The sequence below is a fragment of the Drosophila subpulchrella genome, chromosome 3R (genome assembly GCF_014743375.2).
Source record: "Drosophila subpulchrella strain 33 F10 #4 breed RU33 chromosome 3R, RU_Dsub_v1.1 Primary Assembly, whole genome shotgun sequence".
Taxonomy (NCBI): Eukaryota; Metazoa; Arthropoda; class Insecta; order Diptera; family Drosophilidae; genus Drosophila; species Drosophila subpulchrella.
Genome location: NC_050609.1, coordinates 8,598,791 through 8,620,136, shown reverse-complemented (window position 1 = coordinate 8,620,136; position 21,346 = coordinate 8,598,791). Strand labels below are relative to the sequence as shown.

Genomic DNA, 21,346 nt, shown 5'->3' with positions numbered 1-21,346 from the left:
TACTTTCTATAATTGGTTTCATTTAATACTTTATTTTCTTGTATCATAAAATTAGATATAATGTAATAAGTTTTTATAAATAAATACACAAAACATTTGTATCCGTTAGAAGTGTTCATCGTCCTTCGCTCGTCCTTACGTTCTGGGTATTCTAAAGTTTATGTCTTGCTTGCTTTGAATGCATTGTTTCTGTAGTCAGTAGTAACTATTTGAAGGACTCTCGTATACGCCATATACCAGAGCTGAGAGGGGTCTTAGATCTAAGTGGTTTTTCGGTTATTAGAGCTATTTTTACCGTGCCTGGAAATCCTATTCGACTATTTACAATATTGCTAGTGAATGTAATGTAATATTTGGCTTATACTTTTGCTACCCCACTACGTTGCTCGTTTAAAACTTATATCCTACACACACTTAGGCGTATTAAGGGATTTTACAATCGAGATTTTTCTGTGGTTTGGTTAGTTTTGAATTAGGGCTAGGACTGGTTAGGATAATTGAGATTATTAATACATGCCAATTTTGCAATCGTTTTAGGCTAATCAGTCTAAACAAATCGATGCGAACGCCAATCGCGCAAACGAAACGATAATTTCTCTAATTTTCTGTCTAAATATTTCAATCTAATATGAAGCTATATCTTAATCTAAGCTGTGTCATTTCCATAGTGCGATTTAGTTCAAGATTATTGCACAAATGTTTCAAATGTGAAGTTTAAAGGAATTGGCTAACCGGAATGCATTGCCCTTGGGATTCTGTTTGGTTGTTTTGGCCTATTGCATTGAGTCATTGGGTTTGTAGACTTTTTTGGGTGGGTTGATATTTAAGTTAAAAAAAAGTGCTCTAAGCTAAAAATAATCTATGCCTAATTCTAAGCACTTTTGACTTGGATCATACAGGTTTTATAGAATTTCAGTACACTGAGAGTTTATATAAGGGGAAAGGCTACTGTTTAAGGGGACCATAAAAATAGAATAACATAGCCTCATTTTCCCTAAGCTTTGACCTTTCAAACTTGTGATCCTAAAGGCGAATATGCTTAGAATTACGCATAAAATATTATCTTAAATGGTTCAACAAACATAAAACGTAACCACCCTATTGTTTATAACTATGTCGTATGCTTTGTACTTTCAAAACTGTTGGAGACAGAGAGTAGACGTGACGAGAACTAAATAAAGCTGAAAACTTTGCACTTGGCGTTAACTACTAGCTATTTAGAAATAAACCTCAAATAAATATCAATAAATATTTCCGCTAAATAGACTGCCTTACACCTCCGAGCGGAATGTGAGGTTAAAGGTGCGCAATTCCATGGGTTCCAGACTGATTTCGGCCAGGGAGCGAATGTGGAAGCTTTCCTTCGAGGACTTCTGCTCCGTCCCCGTCAAACTGGTGGCCTCGATGGTGTGCAGGCTGAGCCGACCCAGCTGCACATTGCCAAACCCCTTGCTGGACAAGGGACACACGGCCTCCATGGACAATTCCCTGCCAGCGCTTACGCTGCAGTCGAATCCCTGGCGATGCAACACTAGCAACGCCGAGGCGGACGGAAACAGCTGCAGCTCGGGATCGGATAGGGTCCGCAGGGTGGTCAGGTGGACGTCGCAGGGCAGCGCTCCCTTGGGCAGCAGCCTGACCAGCGGCAGCAGGGCAGCCGAGAGTTCCGGCTGCTCCAGACTGCTCACAAAGTACAGATTCGGCGGGTAACGCAAGGCGTTGGCCAGCTGCTGGGCCTGCTGGCTTAGCACCTTGTAGCTGGGCGGCTGGGTCACATGCTGACCACCTGGAAGGTCCTCCACAAGCAGCCAGAACTTGTGGCGCGTCAGGCGGCTGTCCACGACGCCCTCGCCCATTCCACGGTAATCGTCGTACAGGGTGCGCCGATCCAGCATCACCTCCAGCTGACCAGGCTCATAGCTGGCCGCACCTTGGGCATGAGTGGTCAGCAGAGTGAGGCGGAGCCGGGTGTCCTGGATGAAAGCGCCCGACGTGATAGGGAAGTAGTTGCCCTCGATGCCAATGGCCGGCACTTTGATGCGTCTAAAACGGGATTATATTAACATGTTATATCTACTCTCTTGGGTTCTTAAGTTCCCCAAACTTACTCGTGATATTGGAATCCATTCTGATCGCTGTAGAAGATAGGCAGCTCGGGCATGGTAGCCGCTTCGGCTGGTTCCTTGAGTGGATCCCGCTGCAGCGGCACTTGAGCAATATTATCTATGTTGGTCACCAGACGCATGAACAGCTCCGTCTCCCGATTTTTCGGTGGCGGCTCGAAGTCTATATCATTCTCAACATAAACCGCAGCATCCAGGTGAGTCCGCGTGTTGAAGATGCGCACCGTGTGGGCCAGGAAGGGTCCATAGATGACCGTCACATCACTGGCTATGGGACCCGAGGTTATGATGATGCGCATGTCCGTGTAGCCCTCTAGCACCTCCTTCTCGGCCTCGCTCTGCTCGGGATCGGTCTTGAAGAGATAGGCACCCGAGTGGAACTGGGCACTGCGATAGGCGGCGAACTTTATGTTGCATTGGAGCGGCTTGAGCAACTCCTTCTTCTGGTTCTTACGCGTGATGGTCTTGAGGAAGCCACTCTTCTCGTCGAACAGCAGGCGCATATGGGGATTCTCCAGCTGGATATCGCCTGTTTATAATATTATATATTGATTTACTATAGAACTTTAATTAGGCTTATGGTAACTCACCTGCTGGCTTTCCGCGTGCCTCGAAAACTGGAGCTGGTGGGGATTCGGTTTCTTCTGGAGGACTAACAACTGCAGCCACCGTCTCCGTGCAGTCATCGCAGTAGATGGTGGCTATGTTCCGCTTGAAGTTGACCTCGTCCACTTGAACTTTATAGGTGCTGAGTGACAAGGGCTCCAGCTCCGCCACGAACATCACCTCGAATTGGCGCGTTGAGGTGCGAATGCGTCCTACAGTGCCGGAAACGGATGTGCCCAATCCCTGTTCGTATAAATCCGTGATGTTCCACACAGGATTGATCTGAATGTGACTCAACTCCACTCCCTTGTCGTTGAGTATCTTGACATTGGGATGCTGGACGCGCAGGGTGACGACTTCTAAACGCTTTTGGGCCAGTGAATTGTATAGAACAAAGCTTCCCACTGATCCTGACGAGGCAGCGGATCCACCCGCTCCGCCTTCACTGCCCGAAACAGTGGGTGTGGACTCATCCCCGTTGGCCATCTGGATGGGCATTTTGCGCGGCAGCTTATTAAAGTTATCCCGCTCGAACTCACTGAGCAGAAAGCCGTGATGTCGCGGCTGACCCTTCTGCAGGAGAAGCTCCAAGCAGGACTCCTGCATCTTGACCATGTTCTGAGTGCTCTCAAACAAGCGCATGGCATAGTCCCGCATCACCGCCGCCTTGGAGGTGCCAGTGATGGCATCGTGGTGCTGGAACAGACCCAGATTCCTCCTGGCATTGATGATCAGCTCGTAATTCTTTTCATAGATCTTGATGGCATTCTCCCGCTTCGCCTGGCGAGCAGTGTTATAAGCCAGGGTGAAGACAATCTCAGCGGATCGCAGCTGGTGCTCCAGTTCCGAACTGAGCAGCTTGTAGAAGGGTCTTGTGGTGAAGTAGCCGGACCAGTAAGCCGGTCTGCCTTCCGAGAAGATGTCTGAGTACACGAAGAAATCACCCTTGAAGCTGGGAAAGCCCGGCGAGTGATCCTTCATGCGCTCCTTGATGGCCTCGAAGTAATCACTGGGTGTCCCAAATCGGATGTCCGCATTGTATAATCGCCTATTGGCCATAATGTGATCGATGAGCTTCTTGTAGTTCTGATACTGCTGATCCACCTCGCGATCTTTGTTATACCGGAAGTCATCGCCCACCGGAATGAGGGCCACGTTGTGTGGAAACAATGAGGCTGTCCTGGCATATTGCTCTAGGAGAAGCTGCGCCTTGGACTCCAGATTGTCGTCCGTGATGAACTGCGCCTTTACGGAGTACTCCGTGTACTCTCCCGGTATTTTGCGGAAATCAAAGTTCAGACAGATAAAGGGATGCGGACCACATGATCCCTTGATGGAGTATATATCAAAAGGCATATTGTGGGTGAGCAGGCTGCCAGCTCCGCTGTCCTTTCCATTCCTACTCCTCCAATAGGGCTTCCAGATGAAGTCACCCGACTGCTGGCGGGCAAACCATTGCTTCCAGGCGTAGTGAATCCTCTGGATAATGGTGCCTTCGAAATTCGCTCCGGACAAAAGATACGGCACCGTGCTTCCGTGGCCAAAGGGATCAATGGACCAGCCCACTTTCGGTGTAACATTCAGGTTGTTCTTCAGCCACTGATGGCCCTCGATGAGCTGATCCAGCATGGGGTATATATGCACATTGGCCTCATCCGTCATCACCCATCCGCCGGTGGTGATTTCAATCCGACCGGAGTCAATCAGTCGCTTTAGGGCTCGCTGCTTGGTGGGATGCGCCTGATCCCACCAGAGCTGCAGGAAACTGATCTCCGACCAGATGAACGTCATGTCCGTGTACTCCTGCATCTTCGTGACCAGCAGGTTGAGGATTTGCCGCGAGTCCGACTGGAAGTAGTTGGTAAAGGTCTTCAGCCAGCCGGGATCGTTGTGGGAATGGGGAACCACAATGACCTTTAGTGGCGGACGTTGCTTATCCTTTTTCTGGGCATCAAAGCGCTCCTCGAAGCCACGATCCCAGTACTCCTTAGAGCGCATCCATTCCGGCTGAAGAAGAGAATGAGATACAGGAGATTTCTTGAGAGGATTTTAGGTGTAATCCTTACCTGAAAGTCGAACTTGCTGTGCTCCTCACTGGCGGTTATGTTGGTGTTGCTCTGAAGCAGCTCGTAGCACTTGTCGCCCCAACTGCTGTTGACGTACTCCTCCTCCTCCTTGGATGGCAACTCCGGAGATCCTGCTGTGGCCGCCACCGCCTTGGTTTCCGGCGATCTCTTCTGGCTCGAGACGATCCCCGTGTGCAGCTTCTGTAGGTGGGCCATCGAGGAGGCACCTCCACCCATGCTGAATCCAGTTAGGCCATTCAGTGGTAATCCCCGCAACGCCGCCGATGGTGCTCCCGTCTCCGAAATGGGCGACGGATTGGGCTGGCCAATGGAGATGTAATAGAGGCAGAGCAGGATTGTCACGAACGCCGATAGGAGACCGATGCAGCGCGCCGATCCGCGGCGGAACACCTTGAATGACATCCTGGTCAGTGGACTGCGCTTGCTTGTCCCCGGCTGGGGTTCCCCGGGATGATCTGGCTGCTGGGCTTCTTCTTCCTTAATTGGACTGTGTTCTACATCTGACAAAAAAATAAGAAAATAATTACTAATTAATTGTTATACAAAAACTGGAATATATTTTAAAGAAAATAAAATACTATTTTGATTTATTTAAACTGTTATACCATATTTCCTTAAATATTTTTAAAGCTGTTATTCCAGTAATAGAAAAAAACTGCATTTTTTAAAGTTCTTACATAACTTATTTGTACTAAAATATTATATAATTCAATCAGTTAAAATTATTCATCTATCCAAAATTAAATAACAATTTAAATATATTTAAACTGGTGAATTTTAAGTTCCAAATAGTTTCATAAATAATTCATTTACACAACTCCCCTAAAACCATTTTAAAAATATTATAAGACTCTTTCCCATTGTTTATCTGCACCACACTGCTTTTAATCCGAAACAACTATCATTTAAGCCGTTTATGCATGCAGAAAACATGAAAAAATACGTAGTTGTAGGAGCTACATCCATTCCGAGCTTAATCCGGCTTCTGATTTTATTTTCCCCCCACTAATCCGGTCTGGGCCGTCCTTGCCGCAAGTGTGTTTGAATATTTTATGCGGACGAGGGCAGGAAGTTTAGTGGAGAATTTAATTAAAACATAACAAGGACGAAGGACGAAGCAGGGGCAAAATGCCTGGGGCCTGGTGTAAGGAATGCATAAATGCTTGTCAAGTAAGTAATAAGTAAAATTCTAAGAAAGGTGCTTGCAAGCTTTTCAAAATTAAAACGAGGAAATGTGGTAAAAGACTGAATTGATTTCAATTAAAAAGGAACTTTCCTTTGGCCACTGTTTACTGACAAACGACAAAGCCATTTAAATTAAACCTTGGAAAAAAGGGGGACGAATAAATCCAGAACCTACAAGTGTTTTTCCAATAGCCTTCTCTATAGTTCGTGTTTAAGTTCAAAGTTCAGCCTAGCAAACGTCAGCACATCACAAAACACCCAAGCACACAAGTCAAACTAACTAAATGAACTCTGCAAACTGAAAACTCAATCAAAAACTCTTCACATGTGTGCAGAACTTTTTGCAATGATGAAATTATTGCATAGTTTGCCGCAAACTTTTTGCCCATAACGCAGCCACGAACTCCTTCAAAACCCATGGCCATTGTGGGGAATAAATTAATAGTCTTCACAAATGAGGGACAAAAAGCCTTAAAAAGTGAAATAAAAACAAATGAACAATTTCCACCACTGCACATGATTTATTCACTTTTATTTGCCATTGGCTATAATTTAGGTTTTTTATTTCTCTTCGACACGCAGAGAAAACATTAACTCCTACTGAATGCAATTTAATTAAAATTTAAAAGCATTTAAGGTCCAACGAGCAGCAGCATCGCTGCAGATATGCAGCTCCATTCAAATGTTTCACTTGGCTGAAAAAGGGGGGGAAATTCAGGGGCGTTGGTTGTAGAGGGGGGGCTCTATGCTAATCAGCGGGCATTAACTGATGTTGCCACAAGCCACCACCTGTCACCCAACGGAACCGCCGCATAACCCTCCTCAAACCAAACGCTCTTATGGTAATTTAAGCGTTTTTCCCCTTTCCCAAGAGCCTCATTCATTTCTCCTCTTTTGGCCCACAGAGAAATGTGGCAAACGTGCTTTAAAAAATAAAAGGAACTAAGAAACCAAAGCTTAAGTAAGCTCTCTGGAAATGCTCAAAGGGGAGGCGATGCTACACATTCTTGGGGTTCCCCACTTTGAGATCTTTGATACTGGAAAACTTCTCTTCACCAACAGTTCCCAACAAAGTTTGCCTCAATTATTTCAATTAGTCGAATATTTTCACTTCCTTCCGACCAGGGAGCTTAATAACTTCCTGAAAAAGGAAACCCAAGAAGGCAAGCGTCAACAGCTCCGGGCAGCATGTCCTTGACCCCCATCAAAATGTATTCCGAACCAATTTATCCCACATAAATGCACGGGAAAAATACAAGCCGCTCTAGAACTTAGAAATGATAATATCATTTTTGTGGTCAGCGGAAAATAATACTGAAAACAAAGTAAACACAACAACAAATGTTGTTAGCTTTATAAATAGTAATTGGAACAAGGTAAGCACATACCTGAAAACAATTAAATTTGTACGGTTGTTTTTATTTAGTACACAATGCATTATATAAAAATGTTATGATATCATAAATATTTGTATCATCATTATCATATTTTTTTAGATAAACTAATTTAATATTATACCGCAGATATCATAAAAAGCTTTTTAGTTAGCCTATTACTTCAATAAATAAATATTAATATGTATGTTCTAACATTTAAGATACAAATTTTTACTAAAATATTTATTTATTTTTCTGTGCACCTATTTAGATAATTTTGTTAGAAATAGAGAAAGTGGTCTATGCTGCTGTCATCACGAATGTTGGCAGGAGTTTTCTGGCAAATTTGATTCCATTGCAAATTGCACTTTGTCAACCTTTTTGTGCGCTCCGACTGGATGACAACCTTCATCTGGGAGTCAACACGTACGTCTAGGATCCTTCGGTTTCCTTTGACGTGTTATCCTTTCATTCCTTTTTTTTGTGGCTGCTCCCCGTCACTTTTCTCCTTCTGCACAATATAATTTCGAGTTGGAAAATGATTTTGTTTTTTTCCTTTTTCCCTTAGTTCTTTTCCTGTTTTCTGATTGTGGGTGTGCGTGTTTGTGTGCTTTCCTATCCTTCTCTGTACATCAGGAAACCCAACTCAAAAAGTCAGCATTGCTGCCATCCTAGTTCCACTTCGTCCTTGCCCCTTGCCCCTGCTGTTTTCTTTGCCTTTTAGTGCCCCTTGACCCCTTGAGGTCCCTCTGAGGAAGCTTAATTTCGTTTGGAGTTGCAACTTGGAGCGCCCATGTGAATGTTTTCAATGCAAATGGATATTTTTGCTACCCTGTTTTGTGGTAAAGTTAAGGGTATATGGGTTATATTGACTTAACATATGGTATCTTGGACTAGGATTTCATATAGACATATTTTCTGGTCAATAAATATAAGAAAGCATTAGTAAATAGTATGGTATCTTTCATTCTTTAAAATAAAAATGATCAAATTACTTTTTCCTCATATAGTTTTACCACATTTAATAAAGCTTCCTGAACACAAGTTCTTAAAATATATCCACCACCAAGAAAATGAAAAGGTATTTGCTAGTCTCATCCCTTTATTTAAATGATGTATTGGTTGGTTCGGTTGCTTTTCTTTGTGCTCTTGCCAGCCAAATTTGTAGTTTTGTGTATGAAAAACTTTTCTGAAAGCCCTCCGAATCAATTGTTAACTTTGTTGTTAGCTATGTATTTTCATTCAATTTTTTTTGGGTGGGCGTCGAAGTTTTGTATTGCTGTTATTCAATTTCATAATACTTTTTCAATTCAATTTTAGTTTTCCTACAAACTGTTGCAAAATTGAAAACGGAAAGAAATTGTAGTTTTTTGTCGTATAATCACAAATGCAACGCCTTTAAATGGCAAGAAAAATAGTAATTTCCTTTTAATTAAAAGTTTCTGGCAAAAAGTTAATTGAAAGTCATTGCAGTCACCTAAGGAAGTCGAAAAGAAGGCCAAGAAGCGCAAGACAGAAAAGTGTGAACGTAAATGCAGTTCAAAAATGGTAAACGTTGGGAGGCCGAAAACAACAAGAACAATAGTTTGCATAAATGGCACGGAAATTGCAGCTGCAGCTGAAGGCAAAACGAAGAAAAAAAGCCCTTTTAACAGTCCCTCACCAAACTTAAAACGGTTAAAAAACTGTTTTCTTAGCGGCAAACGCAAAAAGTTACCGAAAAAATTGCCAAGAAAAAATGAAAAGGGTAAATTTACCCGGACAAGCCGAAGTTTGTATGCGCTTTAAATATTTATTTATTTATTAAACAAATTAGAATTAATATTTGTAAAGGAAGGGGCGCTAAAAGCTAGAGTCCTTTGGCTCGCGCTTTAAATATTATATATTAAGGTATACCAAAAAATAGCAGATATGTTTCGTTATTGTGGCTTTTCCAAATTGTGAATATGTTTAATATAGAAAATAGTTTATAAGGGATCTTTATAAATACGTAAACTTCTAACCCTCAGTTAGAGTATGGAAACACAAATTTCAACTCTGACTTTGGACTTTAGGAGTGGCAGCTGAGGTTCCCAGTGCTCCCTTTTTTGCCAATGTCTGAAAATGGGCAAGCGAGCTCCGCCGAGGGCAGGGAGTTTAGTCAGGTCCCAGAACTTTACAAAGAGTTCATGCTTTTTTAATTAAAGAAACTAGCGTTGCACCAAAGCGACAGAAGGGGCAAAGATGCGGTACGGAGGGTGAACAACCAGTTATGGCAATTTTCCGGGGCAGATGAGCATGAGTAATGCGCCGGTTAAGCCGCCAGTAGAGCGTGTGGGCTTGGCATGTGCCCGCAACATACATATAATCGTATGAGACTCCAAAAAAAAAAGCATATAACTTGAGACCATCCGGACCAAGTTGGGCCAAACTACAGTGGGTCATTAGCATAGTCAGCGGAGCAAAAACAGAAAACAGGCCTAAGAATTATGAGAATTTTTTGGGGCGGGGGCGACATATGGAGGGCAATTACCAGAGGAAGTTGTCAAGATCTAGCATGAGATCTAAAAGAACAGTGATTATAATTATCAAGATTGTTCCACTTTTCATTTTGTATGCCTTAATTGCATTTTAACCATCAAAAGACGAAAGGCAGAAATTTAGAGATCTACTTAGCATGCATAATTGGGAGAAGTTGTTATTAAGTGTATTTATTTATGCACTTAACAATAAGGAAACGGTTTTAGCAATAATATATTAGTCTTGGAATACTGCCCATGCTTTAAGAGATATTTAAAATAATAAATTAAGTTAAGCAATTTACAAGGTGCTCTGAAATGTGTACTATTTTAGTGTGACTTCTTGATGATAATAGATTTATTTAGAACACACTAAAGAATTTTACCTCCCTTTAAATGTCTTTAAATATCCCCACATGACAAATACAAATATCACCTTTCTCTTACAAAACTCATTAAAACCTCTTCGCTGCTTTCTCCTTAGGATTTATGCTTTTCTATTTTATGTTTTACTACCCATAAAACAAAGTCGCTCCCCACATATAACACCTTTCCTGCGACTCACCCACTCGACAACCACAATTGAGTAAATGGAACCAAAACAAACAAAACACTAAAAAAAATCAGAAAAAAGAAAAAAGAACTCCCGCTGCAGTAAGGCCCCATGTCAATGGCAACCCAACAGAGCGAGCGAGGAAATTTTGGAGGGGTCTGAGAAGGGAGCAGTATACCTATGGAACTGGATGCCGTTAGACAAGTAGAACTTTCAAGCTGGCCCCGTCGAATTCACAGTTACTCACTTATGCAGGGACGCCACTCGTGACATATGGACAAATGGGGGAACAGAATAAAAAAAACAAAAACATTAAAGTCTGTGCCCATAAACTTGGCCAAAAGCACGGGCCAGTCGGACCATAAAGGGATTGTTTGCAATGGTGAGGGAAAAATCAGCGGGAGTAGCGCCAATGTTGATTAAATGTCAACGGGAAAAAACCAATTTGCGAGCGGAGCCAAATGCAATACTGCAGCATACGGTAAACCACATCCATATCGATGGGTTCCCAACTTTCCCACAGGAACTGTGACTCACCAACAGTCGAGAGAAAGTAGTTCTTCGATCGCCATGGTTTATTTGCTCTAGCGGTTTCCCTCATTAAGCAATCAAAACTCATTTGCTAATATCTGCAATCGATTGAGATAAGCAGACTCGCCGTCGAAAGCTTTTCCGTTCCGGCCACTTGAACACTAATCGAATAGACCATGGTCTATGAGTCCACATATTTCGCCAATTAGATGAATCCAATTGATTTGTCTGTAATTAATGGAATCTCTATGCAAGCCGTTCGGATTGTGCCAATCAAATCGATTGCAACCGCAAATAATATTATATTATTTTCCGGGTTGGCAGAGACCACAATTATGTTTTTATTTCTAATGTGGTAATTATCAAAATGGGGTAGTAGCATTCCAGTTCAACTATGTTGACGACCTAAAAGGTTTTACTACGTGGGTGTACTAAGGAATAAAGATATTTTAATGGATCTTAAACTTCTTAATATTTTAGTAAATACAAATTGCATTTTTAGAGAACTCTTCTGCTTAATTCATATACCCAAGCTACTACTTTCCTCGGCTTTCTTTTATCTACCATCCCAGCAATTCATGATTCTATTTGTACCCTTACCCCTTATATGTTTATTGATATGCCTTGGACTAAGACCTTAATGCCAAGAGCTATAAAATGCTTTAGATGCTGACAAAGCACAAGTCGCCTCATAAAATGTGCGTCTTTTTTCCCGGAACGTGAGACTTTTTACTTTGTCCGGAAGGTTTCTCGGTGCTTTTGCTTTGTTTGGCGAAATGTATGCAGAGTAAAATGAAATGAAAATTAATTCTTGTTTTTGTTTTTCTTTTTTTTTCACGCGGTGCTAAGACAAAAGGAAAAATGGGGCGGGCATCTCGTGGAGCATTGCGAACAATAACAACGTTTATGGCTTTGATTATGAAATTTTCCGTTTCAATTTCATGGAGCTAAACGGTGGGAAAAGACTCACTCGCCAAGATTGCAATGTATATGTAACAGGTTTACAGTTACCGATCGCTTCCATATACGTAAAGTGAGTAAATATGGCTTAGATCCCCATGTTGTGGGAACTCTGGGTGAGTTGGAACCTCAAGTGGTTTGACACCATTCGCTCCAAAAGGTCCAGATTCGGACCAACTTGTGAAGTGGGTCCAACCCATCCAGCCCTATTGTCTCCCTTTTTGCTTACCTTACTTTACTTTCATAAAAGTTCCAACTCACTGTTGGTTTAAAGTGTTAACTAATTGGAAGCTTGAAGGTAATAAGGCCAAAAGAAGGGGATTTTCTTTAACTTACTAGAGGTTCTAAGCCTCTTATACTAATTTGTTTTTATTTTTGACAAGACTTTTGGTTCCTTTTGGTTGGGGTATCTTATTTTTGCTGCCCTTTTAAAAGAGCAATACAATTATAAATATTTGTATTTTTGTATAGATACTAACAGTTCCTGTTTTTGGGTTAATTCAAATGGTGTTTAAACTTATGGCTTCCGGACATTGCAATTGAAAATGCATTTAATGTTGTGAATTAATTAATGTCCTTTATCATTTTTCTAAACTTTTCCGTGCTATTGTAATTAAACATACACTATTAATATTATTATCAATTAGCTCACATAAATTACAACATAATATATGATAATGTGCTTTTGTGGCCTTTTAAAACATAATGGCCTGACCCAATAAAATGGTGTTTAAATTAATGGCTCCCAGCAATTTGCAATTGAAAATGCATTTACGAATAATTTATTGTCAAATGGATTTGAATAGACTTATGCCATTTATTTTTTTAACTTATTTAAAAATGTGAAATGTCCACTCACGTATCAATTGTTGTCTTTTATTAACAGTTTTCCAAACGAATTCCATGGCGACTCGTTAGCAACGGGGTCACAATTCAATGGGTAAAAAAGTAGGACTTAATGTCCAATTCTGATTGACCAATGATGACCATTTAAGCCCAGAGCGGGTTCTGCACTATTTAGCAAAAAAGACCAAATAGCGAGCTTAGAACTCTGGCAGCTTTTCCGACCGCTAACCAAGTGTAACTGTGGCCAAAGTCAAATGACACAAGGCCAACAGCAAACCGTGGCTAACTGGGTTCCGATAATAATGTAACATCCATCCGGAACATCCATCAGCGACGTGTCCCATACGTTTTGGCCAATTCATGGCCCGCTCCCCACTCTCTTTCTTCACGCATCATTAGCAGCCGCCTGGTAATATGGTGTTCCATGGAGATCTCCATGTCGGGGTGTAGGATCGAATGATTACCTTGTGCGAGTCGGTTTATGCGGTAAAGCGATACGATTGCATGATGACATGACATCGCAATAACCCAAAACCTGCCACCGGAAAATTGACAGCACGCCATCCGCAAATCGGACGGGGGAAATTTGAGTATGAACTAATGAAAATAAATAATAACCGCATGGAGTTGGATTCGAAGTCGTATTGGAAGTAGGGAGCATTACCCGCCAACGCTTGCCTTTGTTGGGGGTCGTTCGAATCAGCTAATTTTAGTGGCACGAAACCGGGAAAATATACTTATCGGTGAAATCGATACACGAGCTGGCTTAAGTGTCGAGCGGGAATTCGAATGGGGAATGATCCCAGGCCCACGCCTGAATGAAACCTAAAACTTAGGAAAAATTCAAAATGTCAACGTTTAGTTCCCGGTCCACGAACAATGAAGATATAATATGCAGACGATGTAAAAAAAAATGCATTCAAAAGAACTGCTGATTAAGAGGTGTCCAGTTTTCAGTTGAATGAAATGTATTACCATCATAATTCAGTAGAAGGAAAAATATCGAAGAACAAGGCTTAGTCAGTTAATCATAGCACACATTTTGCGGGCGGTCTATAATAATTTATTACTAATAAATGTTGAAACGATTATAATAGTAAATATTATAATTTTTAGAGATTTAGTTGGGAACTGATTTTAGAAAGCATAAAACGAGTCAAGATCCACGTCTAGACCCCCACTTTACAGTCGTTTTCCTTCATTCCTCATTGTTAGACCTTAATATAAACTGCAATTTACATGTCTATTACATAAACTTACATTACCAACTTACACACAAAACGGGATGGCAAAAAAAGTCCTTTCGTCCTGGTGCGGAACAACGACAAAACACATAAATCAGCGCCCGAACACAGAGACACTCGCAGAACGTTGGGCTAAAAGTTTTTCCTTGTTTCACACAATGCCAAAAGAAAGAGGAAATGAAAAGTTTCCACCTTTTTTACGCTTAATTCAAATGAATGCAACGTTGGATTGAATCCTTTATTGGCACTGAGTGGAATACTCGTAATTAGAGACAATGCTACAAAGCCATTGTTGACCTTTCACTCTGATTTGCTGTAACAATTCTCCTGCCCCCATCCCCTGGATTCCTTTCAATTTATTTGTATTTTTCCACTCGCGTTGTCCTTGCCGGCGAAAAAAAGAGTATCAAATGGTAGGGAGCTGCCTGGAGGAGCTCGCGACGCATCCACTACCAAAGACCAAGAGCAACTGAGCCGCGAAACGAGGAGCCCGCAGGAAACCGGGCTCGCTTCTCCGCTTCGCCGGAATTCGGGTTGCGTTCGGGTCACCTCGGCTCGTTAGCAGCCGGCAATTGCAGCAGCGGCACCATCCACATACATAGGTATTATCTCCCTCCCTCAAGTGGAGGTCCCTGCGCCAGTGCTGCCCACCTAGACATACATATCTTTTTATGAAAATGTTCTATAGCACCATATTAAAACGCAGTATATAATATTTCCGCCCTTCATACAAAGTTTATAATCGTTTGGTAAAGCATTTCAGGTCTAAGTGCGCTCTAGTAATGACAATGTTTTCTTAATTACCTAGAGCTTAACATATCTATTGTTTTACCTCTGGTTATCAATAAACCTGAATTACCGCCTTGAATTGTTGTAGAGACACAATCTATAGTAATGGGTAAAGAATGTATTTGGATCCCATCATAATCCAATATTTATAATATGATATTTTTCCTAAAAAAAACAGTATTTTCTATTGGCGTTTCGGGATCAAACGTCATTTTTGATCATAAATTTGTTCAGTGATATTGCTTACAATCCTTTAAAGATAACGTTCATCCCAGGTTTTTTATATTCGAGAACCAATCTCTAATCCATAAATTTTTCGGCTAGATATTATGAATTTTTTCTTATAGATAGATTTTTATAGCTTTTAGTTTCAAGGTCTGCACAAGGCTTTAAGTAGGGGGTCCTCTTAGTCAAATTGTAAGAAAATAGAGTATAATATAATAATTTGAAAACCTTGTTTTGAAATTCAGTATTATAAACACGTTGCAACCCATGTATATTTAGCTAATTTAGGACATCCAACGAATAGCATCTCTAGAAACGGCTGCTGCGATTCTGCTGGCTCTGTTTTCATTCTGATGGCCAGGTTTGGCTTTAGTATTTGCTTTGTCGGCGCCGTCAACATCAGAACCATATAGTCATCGCCGCCCCCTAACATCCCAGTCCCCCTCTTTAACTCCCCCTTGAAACACCTTGGAATGCGGAGGTGTTCGCCAACTCGCCCCTTTTTCGCATCTTGGGCAGCAGCAGCTGGAATTACTTTTGTTTTACAACTGGTTGAGGTGGAAAGCATCAACTGGGATTCCCGATGGTTCCTTGTTTGTCAAAGGAGGAAATTGCTTTTTTGTCAAGTGTTGACAGCTGTACCTATTAATTATTTCTGTTGCTTCTCACGATTATTTGAAGAATAAACCGGGACTGAAAAGAAAATGTAATTACTTTCAAGAAAAATGTTTGATTAGGATGTCTTTCTAACTTGGTTATTCTGTCTTCAAAATGATATAAATCTAGACTTTGCATCTATTACAACATTATCATTTCCTTTCAGTTTAATGTAATTTTATTTAACAATTGTAGTCCCTAGACTGTTTGGCATGCATTTACGAGCTGCTCTTTCGACCAAATATTTGAGCACTTTTATAGCTGCTTAAAGTTATGTTCCACCATCTTATAAAGCCTTTCATTTTGCACATAATATTTTACTTCATTTGTTGTAAAGTTCTTGAACGTCGTTGGCAATTGGTGAACCACTTTCGGTTCTTTTACAGCCACAACGTGGAAATCTTTACTTTGGCGTTAATCTACGAACTTGTTTCAAGTGCTTTTTCCTATTCAGAATCAGGAATAGGAATTTAAAGAGCACTGTGTTCGCCCTTAATGATAAGGAATTTAATTTTATTTACTTCAGGGGTGCTAAAACCCTAAACACGCTTGCACATTTGTATCTTAAAGATTTTTGTATTTCCCTTAGTTTATAGGTTTGTGCATTTTCATATTACGGATTTGAGCACACCTGCTTAGGCTTAAACAAACCTTATTATAAAGAAATACCATAGGTAAACTATAATTAAAATTTAATTACTTTTACTGTTTACTTAGTTCAAAGAATTTTTGACTGGAACCCCCATATCGCATTTCAATCTTAAAATTCTTATTTACTTTATTGGATATTGGGGGAATTCGCCACTTAAGGAATTCTTGCCATTGTAGTAATAGTTTCTGTTAAAAATCTTGGATCATGGCTTTTGTTCAGCCTCTGGAGAGGACTTACCCTGCTCAACGGCCTTTCTTGCATTTTTTCTCAGCCGATTGCCGACGAGCAATTAACTTTGAAAAATGCTTGGAAACAAGTGGCAGGAGGAGCAGGATGAGCAGGAGGAGCAGGATGAAGCTTGGAGGGCAGGTGCCTGAAGCCTGATGGCTGATGACTGATGTAGGGAAAAGGTGGGAAAAGCGGAGGGAGTGCATCTCGAGTGGCTGACTGGCTGGCAGCCTCAAGTGGCGAATAAGCTCCCCTAAACGGGACGAGACAAAAGAACCAGACCAGAACACTGGAGCTTGCTGCTCCAAGTAATCCCCAGTCACTCCGAGCGAAGAATGGGGGGTTGGGGTGGGAGAAGGTCGTTGTTTATCGATTGCCCAGTAAAAGCAGCCATAAAAGACACCGAGAACAAAACAGAGACGGAAAGAGAGCATCCGAGAATTGGCACAGGCCCTTGAAAAAGTTGTTGGCTCTGTTTGTTGTCTTCTGTTTGTTGTTAAGCCCACGCAAATGAGACACCGACGACCGACAAACGACAACGAAGATGGGCCACAAAGGCGATGATGATAATTATGATGATGGTCACGGGGAAGTGAGGGCATTAGCAGGGGGCTCGACTTATAAAGGGAAACCAAGGTTCTGGAATTAAGATCACAGTCTGCAAGGCATTCTAGATAATGGTTTATACCTAAAACTCATTTAACCTTAAATAGCCATAATCAGTGATATTTATAGCAGATTTTTATAAAAACAAATGGTTCATGTATTAATACTCTTAAGTAAATAGTGTTTTTATGTTTTGAGATATTTAGAAGGCGATAAAAATATTTTTCTGGAATCTTATCTCGCTTTAGGAACTACCAAAAGTTTAGCTCTTATAATGAAAGTAATCATTAGCAATGTTGTAGAATTTAAAACATGCTAGATAAAACCTATAATTATTTTAAAAGCTAGTCTCAAAAAAATGTTAGATAGCTACTTACGACACACCTGACCTGACATGCTAACTTTGATCCTGGGACCACACCCATACATATTTATATTTCGTGTTCATTTTTTTTACTCCTTCCGATTAAACCGCAGAGAGCTGTCTGTAAAGTTTTAACTCGTTGTGTATATTGATAACTTTTGCCAACGCCCCCCACCTCCATAAAAGTTTAATTTGGAATGGATCAGAACATCTGCTTATCGAACTCCCCGGACCCCTTTATTATCGTCCCATCGCCTGGTCTTTGCCTTTTGCATTTACGGCCTGCCAAATGGCCATCTGGCGCATCCGATTGAGGGCAGAGATTCGGAAACCCTCTTGGTTTCGGTCGGAAAGGAAAGGAAGGGAAAGACCGGGTGAAAGGCGGTACGTTGTCAAGCATCGAAAATGCGGACCGGACTGTGGGGCTGACTCATTGAACCACAAGATGAATACAAAGATGCCAAATCAACTCGAACGAGTTTCTGCGGCTGCTGGCTGGTGGCTGGTAGTTGGTAGTTGCCCACTTGGATCTCGGTTTTCGGGTCAATTGCATCCCGGCCTGTTGGTTGGCAGCACTCGAGGCCAAAGCGACATTTGAGTTCTGCACTCGGCCTAAACGTGCAACGACGAGCTTCCAATGGAAAACTCATTCTGGCCAAGTGCGTGCAGCGTTTGTCAAATTGCCAGTTGCCGTCGAGAGCTACCCCAATCCCAGACCTCCACAATCTCGGGCATGCATAGCCCCATAGCTGCATAGCCCCAATTGCCCCCAACGACAGTTGACAAACCCAGACTTCAGTGGCAGCAACAATAACATTAACAACCGCAACATTTGTAATGGAAATTCCTGCATTGAAATCTCGTTTTATTTCGTTTAGCCACAGTTACGGTTTTGTTTTGGTTAATACCCTCCAAAAGAGTATAAGGAATTTCCCATCCTCACCCTAATCAACTGATATACGATAAAAAAATATATTCTGCCCATCTGTTGCCTTGGAAATTTGACGTACTAAAACCAGTTTTGAAGTGCAAAACTAGTTTAGATCGCAATATTCCTTAATTACATATCAATGCAGTCTGTCTTGATTCTATTATGATCCGAAACGATTGCAAGTGGAATTAATGTATGTGAAAATCAACCTGAATAAATGTTGTCAGGTACTAGAATTAATATATTGGATGTTTAGGTTAAATCTAATAATAACCCTTACTTTCGAATTCCTTTAAGACAAATATCAATATTTTTGAAGACTCCATATTATATAAATTTTACCTTGGTAATTTTCAAAAAAAAAAAAAAATCAAAAGAGTATTTGTAGTTTCAGAACCCCAAAACTTGGCCTTCCCTCCTGACTTTTTTGTTGGTTTAATTTTTTGTGGTTGGTATTTGATTTTTTTTGCAAGCTGTTGACTGCAAGTGCCATTGGCTTTGTTGCTGTTATTGGTGTTTTGCCGGGGTTTTTGCAGCTTTTGTGGGCTCCTGTAACTGTTGCGGTTCCGTCAACGTCATCATCCCCGGACGTCTGGCACCCTGGAGAAGTCAATGAACCTGCCGGGTCTCTTATGTTCAGGGGAACCAGGCGACAATAAAACTTTTCAGCTCCATTGGCCACTTGACCGCCGACGACGAAGGCGGGGATCGAAAATTTTGGGCCATTACATTTGATGATCGATCGATTGTTATGATTATGGAAGAATTTTGCCCGCTGCAGCCTTTTTCCTGTCAGCCAAATGGGATGCCCATGCAAATGAGCCGAACGATTCTGGAAATGTGTTTGGCATGCCCGATTAACATACCACCTAATGTTTAAAAATTGCAAATTAGCTAAAAACAAACAAAAAACAATCATAGTCGAATAGAGTCACCAGCATGAGAACCTGGGCTCTGGAATCCCTTGTTTATGTTCGTGCCAGGCCAGATCTTTATCGGCTAGTGCGAATAACTAAATTCGTTGCGACACGCAAAGAAATAAAAGCTCACTTAAAATGGATTTAGTACCTGTCCAAAACAACTAAGAACACGGGAAAGTAAAAAATGTGTTTCTTCAAGAATTAAGCAAGGCCATTAAAGTAAAGAGAACAGCAAATTGCAATCAATATATGGATTCGGTATTGTTACAGCAATAACATTTTGTATTCACAATTAAATGAGAAACCAAACATATCCTTAAATGAGATGCGGCGCTGTAAAGCAATATATTATATCAATTTTTAATTTTAGAAATGTACATACGAATTTTAACTAAATGGATATCTCCCAATAATATCAGTTTTGAAATATAGTTACATATCACATTTTCCCTGAAAAAAATTAGTTGAAAGAAACTTAAGTTATAAACTAACACCTCGTAATAAATAGAAAACTTAATGTGTTCTAACAACAAAGAGATGTTATTTGTTTTAAAAATTACCACGACACTCGCGTCATTTAATAAAAACAATAGTTAAGTGGGGTCTGTATAGGGTCTGTAAATTGAATGCAAACTGAGACCGATGGCTCCTAATTAGCACGCTGCTGTTGTAGAAATAAGAGGCGTGCGAAAATCCAATAGTCGAAACAAACAGCGGACCCCAAGCCCAAATCCAGATAGTTAGATCAGAAGGGGGCTCGAAAGTGGGGAAAGAATAATGTTGAATAGAAAGCGCCCCTTGCGCGAGAAAAAGTGAAACGGACACCACAACAATGAAAAAATCAATTTAAATTGAATTATACAATGCCAGCACACGGCGAACTCAAATAAAAGCGAATTGCATGGCACAACAAAAGTAAAAATAAAACCAAACGAGATGCTCAAACGGGTTTAACGCTCCTTCTCGAAGAAATGTATGGTATGGTATGGGTATATAAAAGATGAAACGATTCTGAATGAATGGGCCCAAGTAGGGAATCGAGTAAGGCTAAATAAAGATGAGCAGCATAAATTAAAGACCCCCCTCCTTTCTTGCGTCTGCAATTTTGTAACACTTTGTCTGCTCCGATTCTTATGTTGGTTTTATTTTTAACCAATCCCAATGCGAATCGAGTGCAAAATCGGTCTAGACGGATATCATTTAATTGGACCCAGAAAAACACCCAATTTTCTTTGTTTGCCAAATGACTGAGAGATCCGGTTTTTGTTTTTGACAGGGTAAGCAGACGCCTTTTGAGGGTGGTTGTCCGAATATTGATTATTGCAGGGTTTTTGATTTCTCACCTTCTGTTAAACGCTAATTTGGTTAATAACTTTTCCGAGTTTCCTTAACTCCCTCGCACACAAACATGGTACAATTTCCCCGTAATCCTTCGCACACACAAACACACGTGCACTTACACCCGCGCAAAAACATTTACAGTCGGCCAGGAAATGCTCATCAGAAAGGTGTAGTATTAGTCAAATATAATTGCCTGGCCCAATGTTTAACTAGCACTTGATGCAAATTCCCGTCGTAATCAATAAAATGCGACAATGCGACCGAGCGGCAAAGTTGTTTGGAATGAAGACAGCAAAAATACGTCCGCCCCCACAACCGAGCGATTTGAAATTTTTTCAAGAACTGAGGTGGGCAAATCTCGATTTTATATCGATATGTTTTGCCATCACAAAACTGAGGCGTTTTTTGACGTGCAGATGCGGTCACACTACAGCGTTCCCTTTAAAGCGCCAATGCGGCCGAAAAGAGAAACTCTTATGTAAGATCCGAATGTAGAATTTTAAACTGGGGTTAATACTTACGGTTTGGAACCGCCTGATCGCGTTCCTTTTCGAAATCTCTCAGCATCATATAATTTCAGTCAGCAATATAGCCATGTCCGTCTGTTCGCCTATCCGTTTTAAG

At 41.1% G+C, this 21,346-nt stretch overlaps 1 protein-coding gene across 3 annotated transcripts; it reads right to left on the bottom strand.

Moving 5' to 3' along the window:
- Positions 1-9: 9 nt before the first annotated feature.
- On the bottom strand, positions 10-21,051 carry LOC119545850 (alpha-mannosidase 2). 3 transcript variants are annotated; one of them, XM_037851821.1, is made up of 5 exons: positions 20,725-21,051; positions 4,796-5,316; positions 2,714-4,736; positions 2,109-2,652; positions 10-2,043 (listed from the first exon to the last, which is right to left on the bottom strand). In XM_037851821.1, exons 2-5 carry the CDS (start codon positions 5,216-5,218, stop codon positions 1,272-1,274), a joined length of 3,762 nt encoding a protein of 1,253 aa, XP_037707749.1. In that variant the 5' UTR covers positions 5,219-5,316; positions 20,725-21,051; the 3' UTR covers positions 10-1,271. The 3 variants fall into 3 exon arrangements, with proteins under 3 accessions (XP_037707749.1, XP_037707750.1, XP_037707748.1); XM_037851822.1 differs by lacking the exon at positions 20,725-21,051 and adding an exon at positions 14,039-14,378; XM_037851820.1 differs by lacking the exon at positions 20,725-21,051 and adding an exon at positions 12,779-12,995.
- Positions 21,052-21,346: the final 295 nt, after the last annotated feature.

Coding starts and splice junctions, on each gene's coding strand:
- LOC119545850 (XM_037851820.1), bottom strand. CDS start 12,824: ATGGAATTCGTTTGGAAAACTGTTAATAAAAGACAACAATTGATAC. Junction 4,737..4,795: donor ACAGCAAGTTCGACTTTCAG/GTAAGGATTACA, acceptor TCTCTTCTTCAG/CCGGAATGGATGCGCTCTAA. Junction 2,653..2,713: donor GGCACGCGGAAAGCCAGCAG/GTGAGTTACCAT, acceptor TATTATAAACAG/GCGATATCCAGCTGGAGAAT.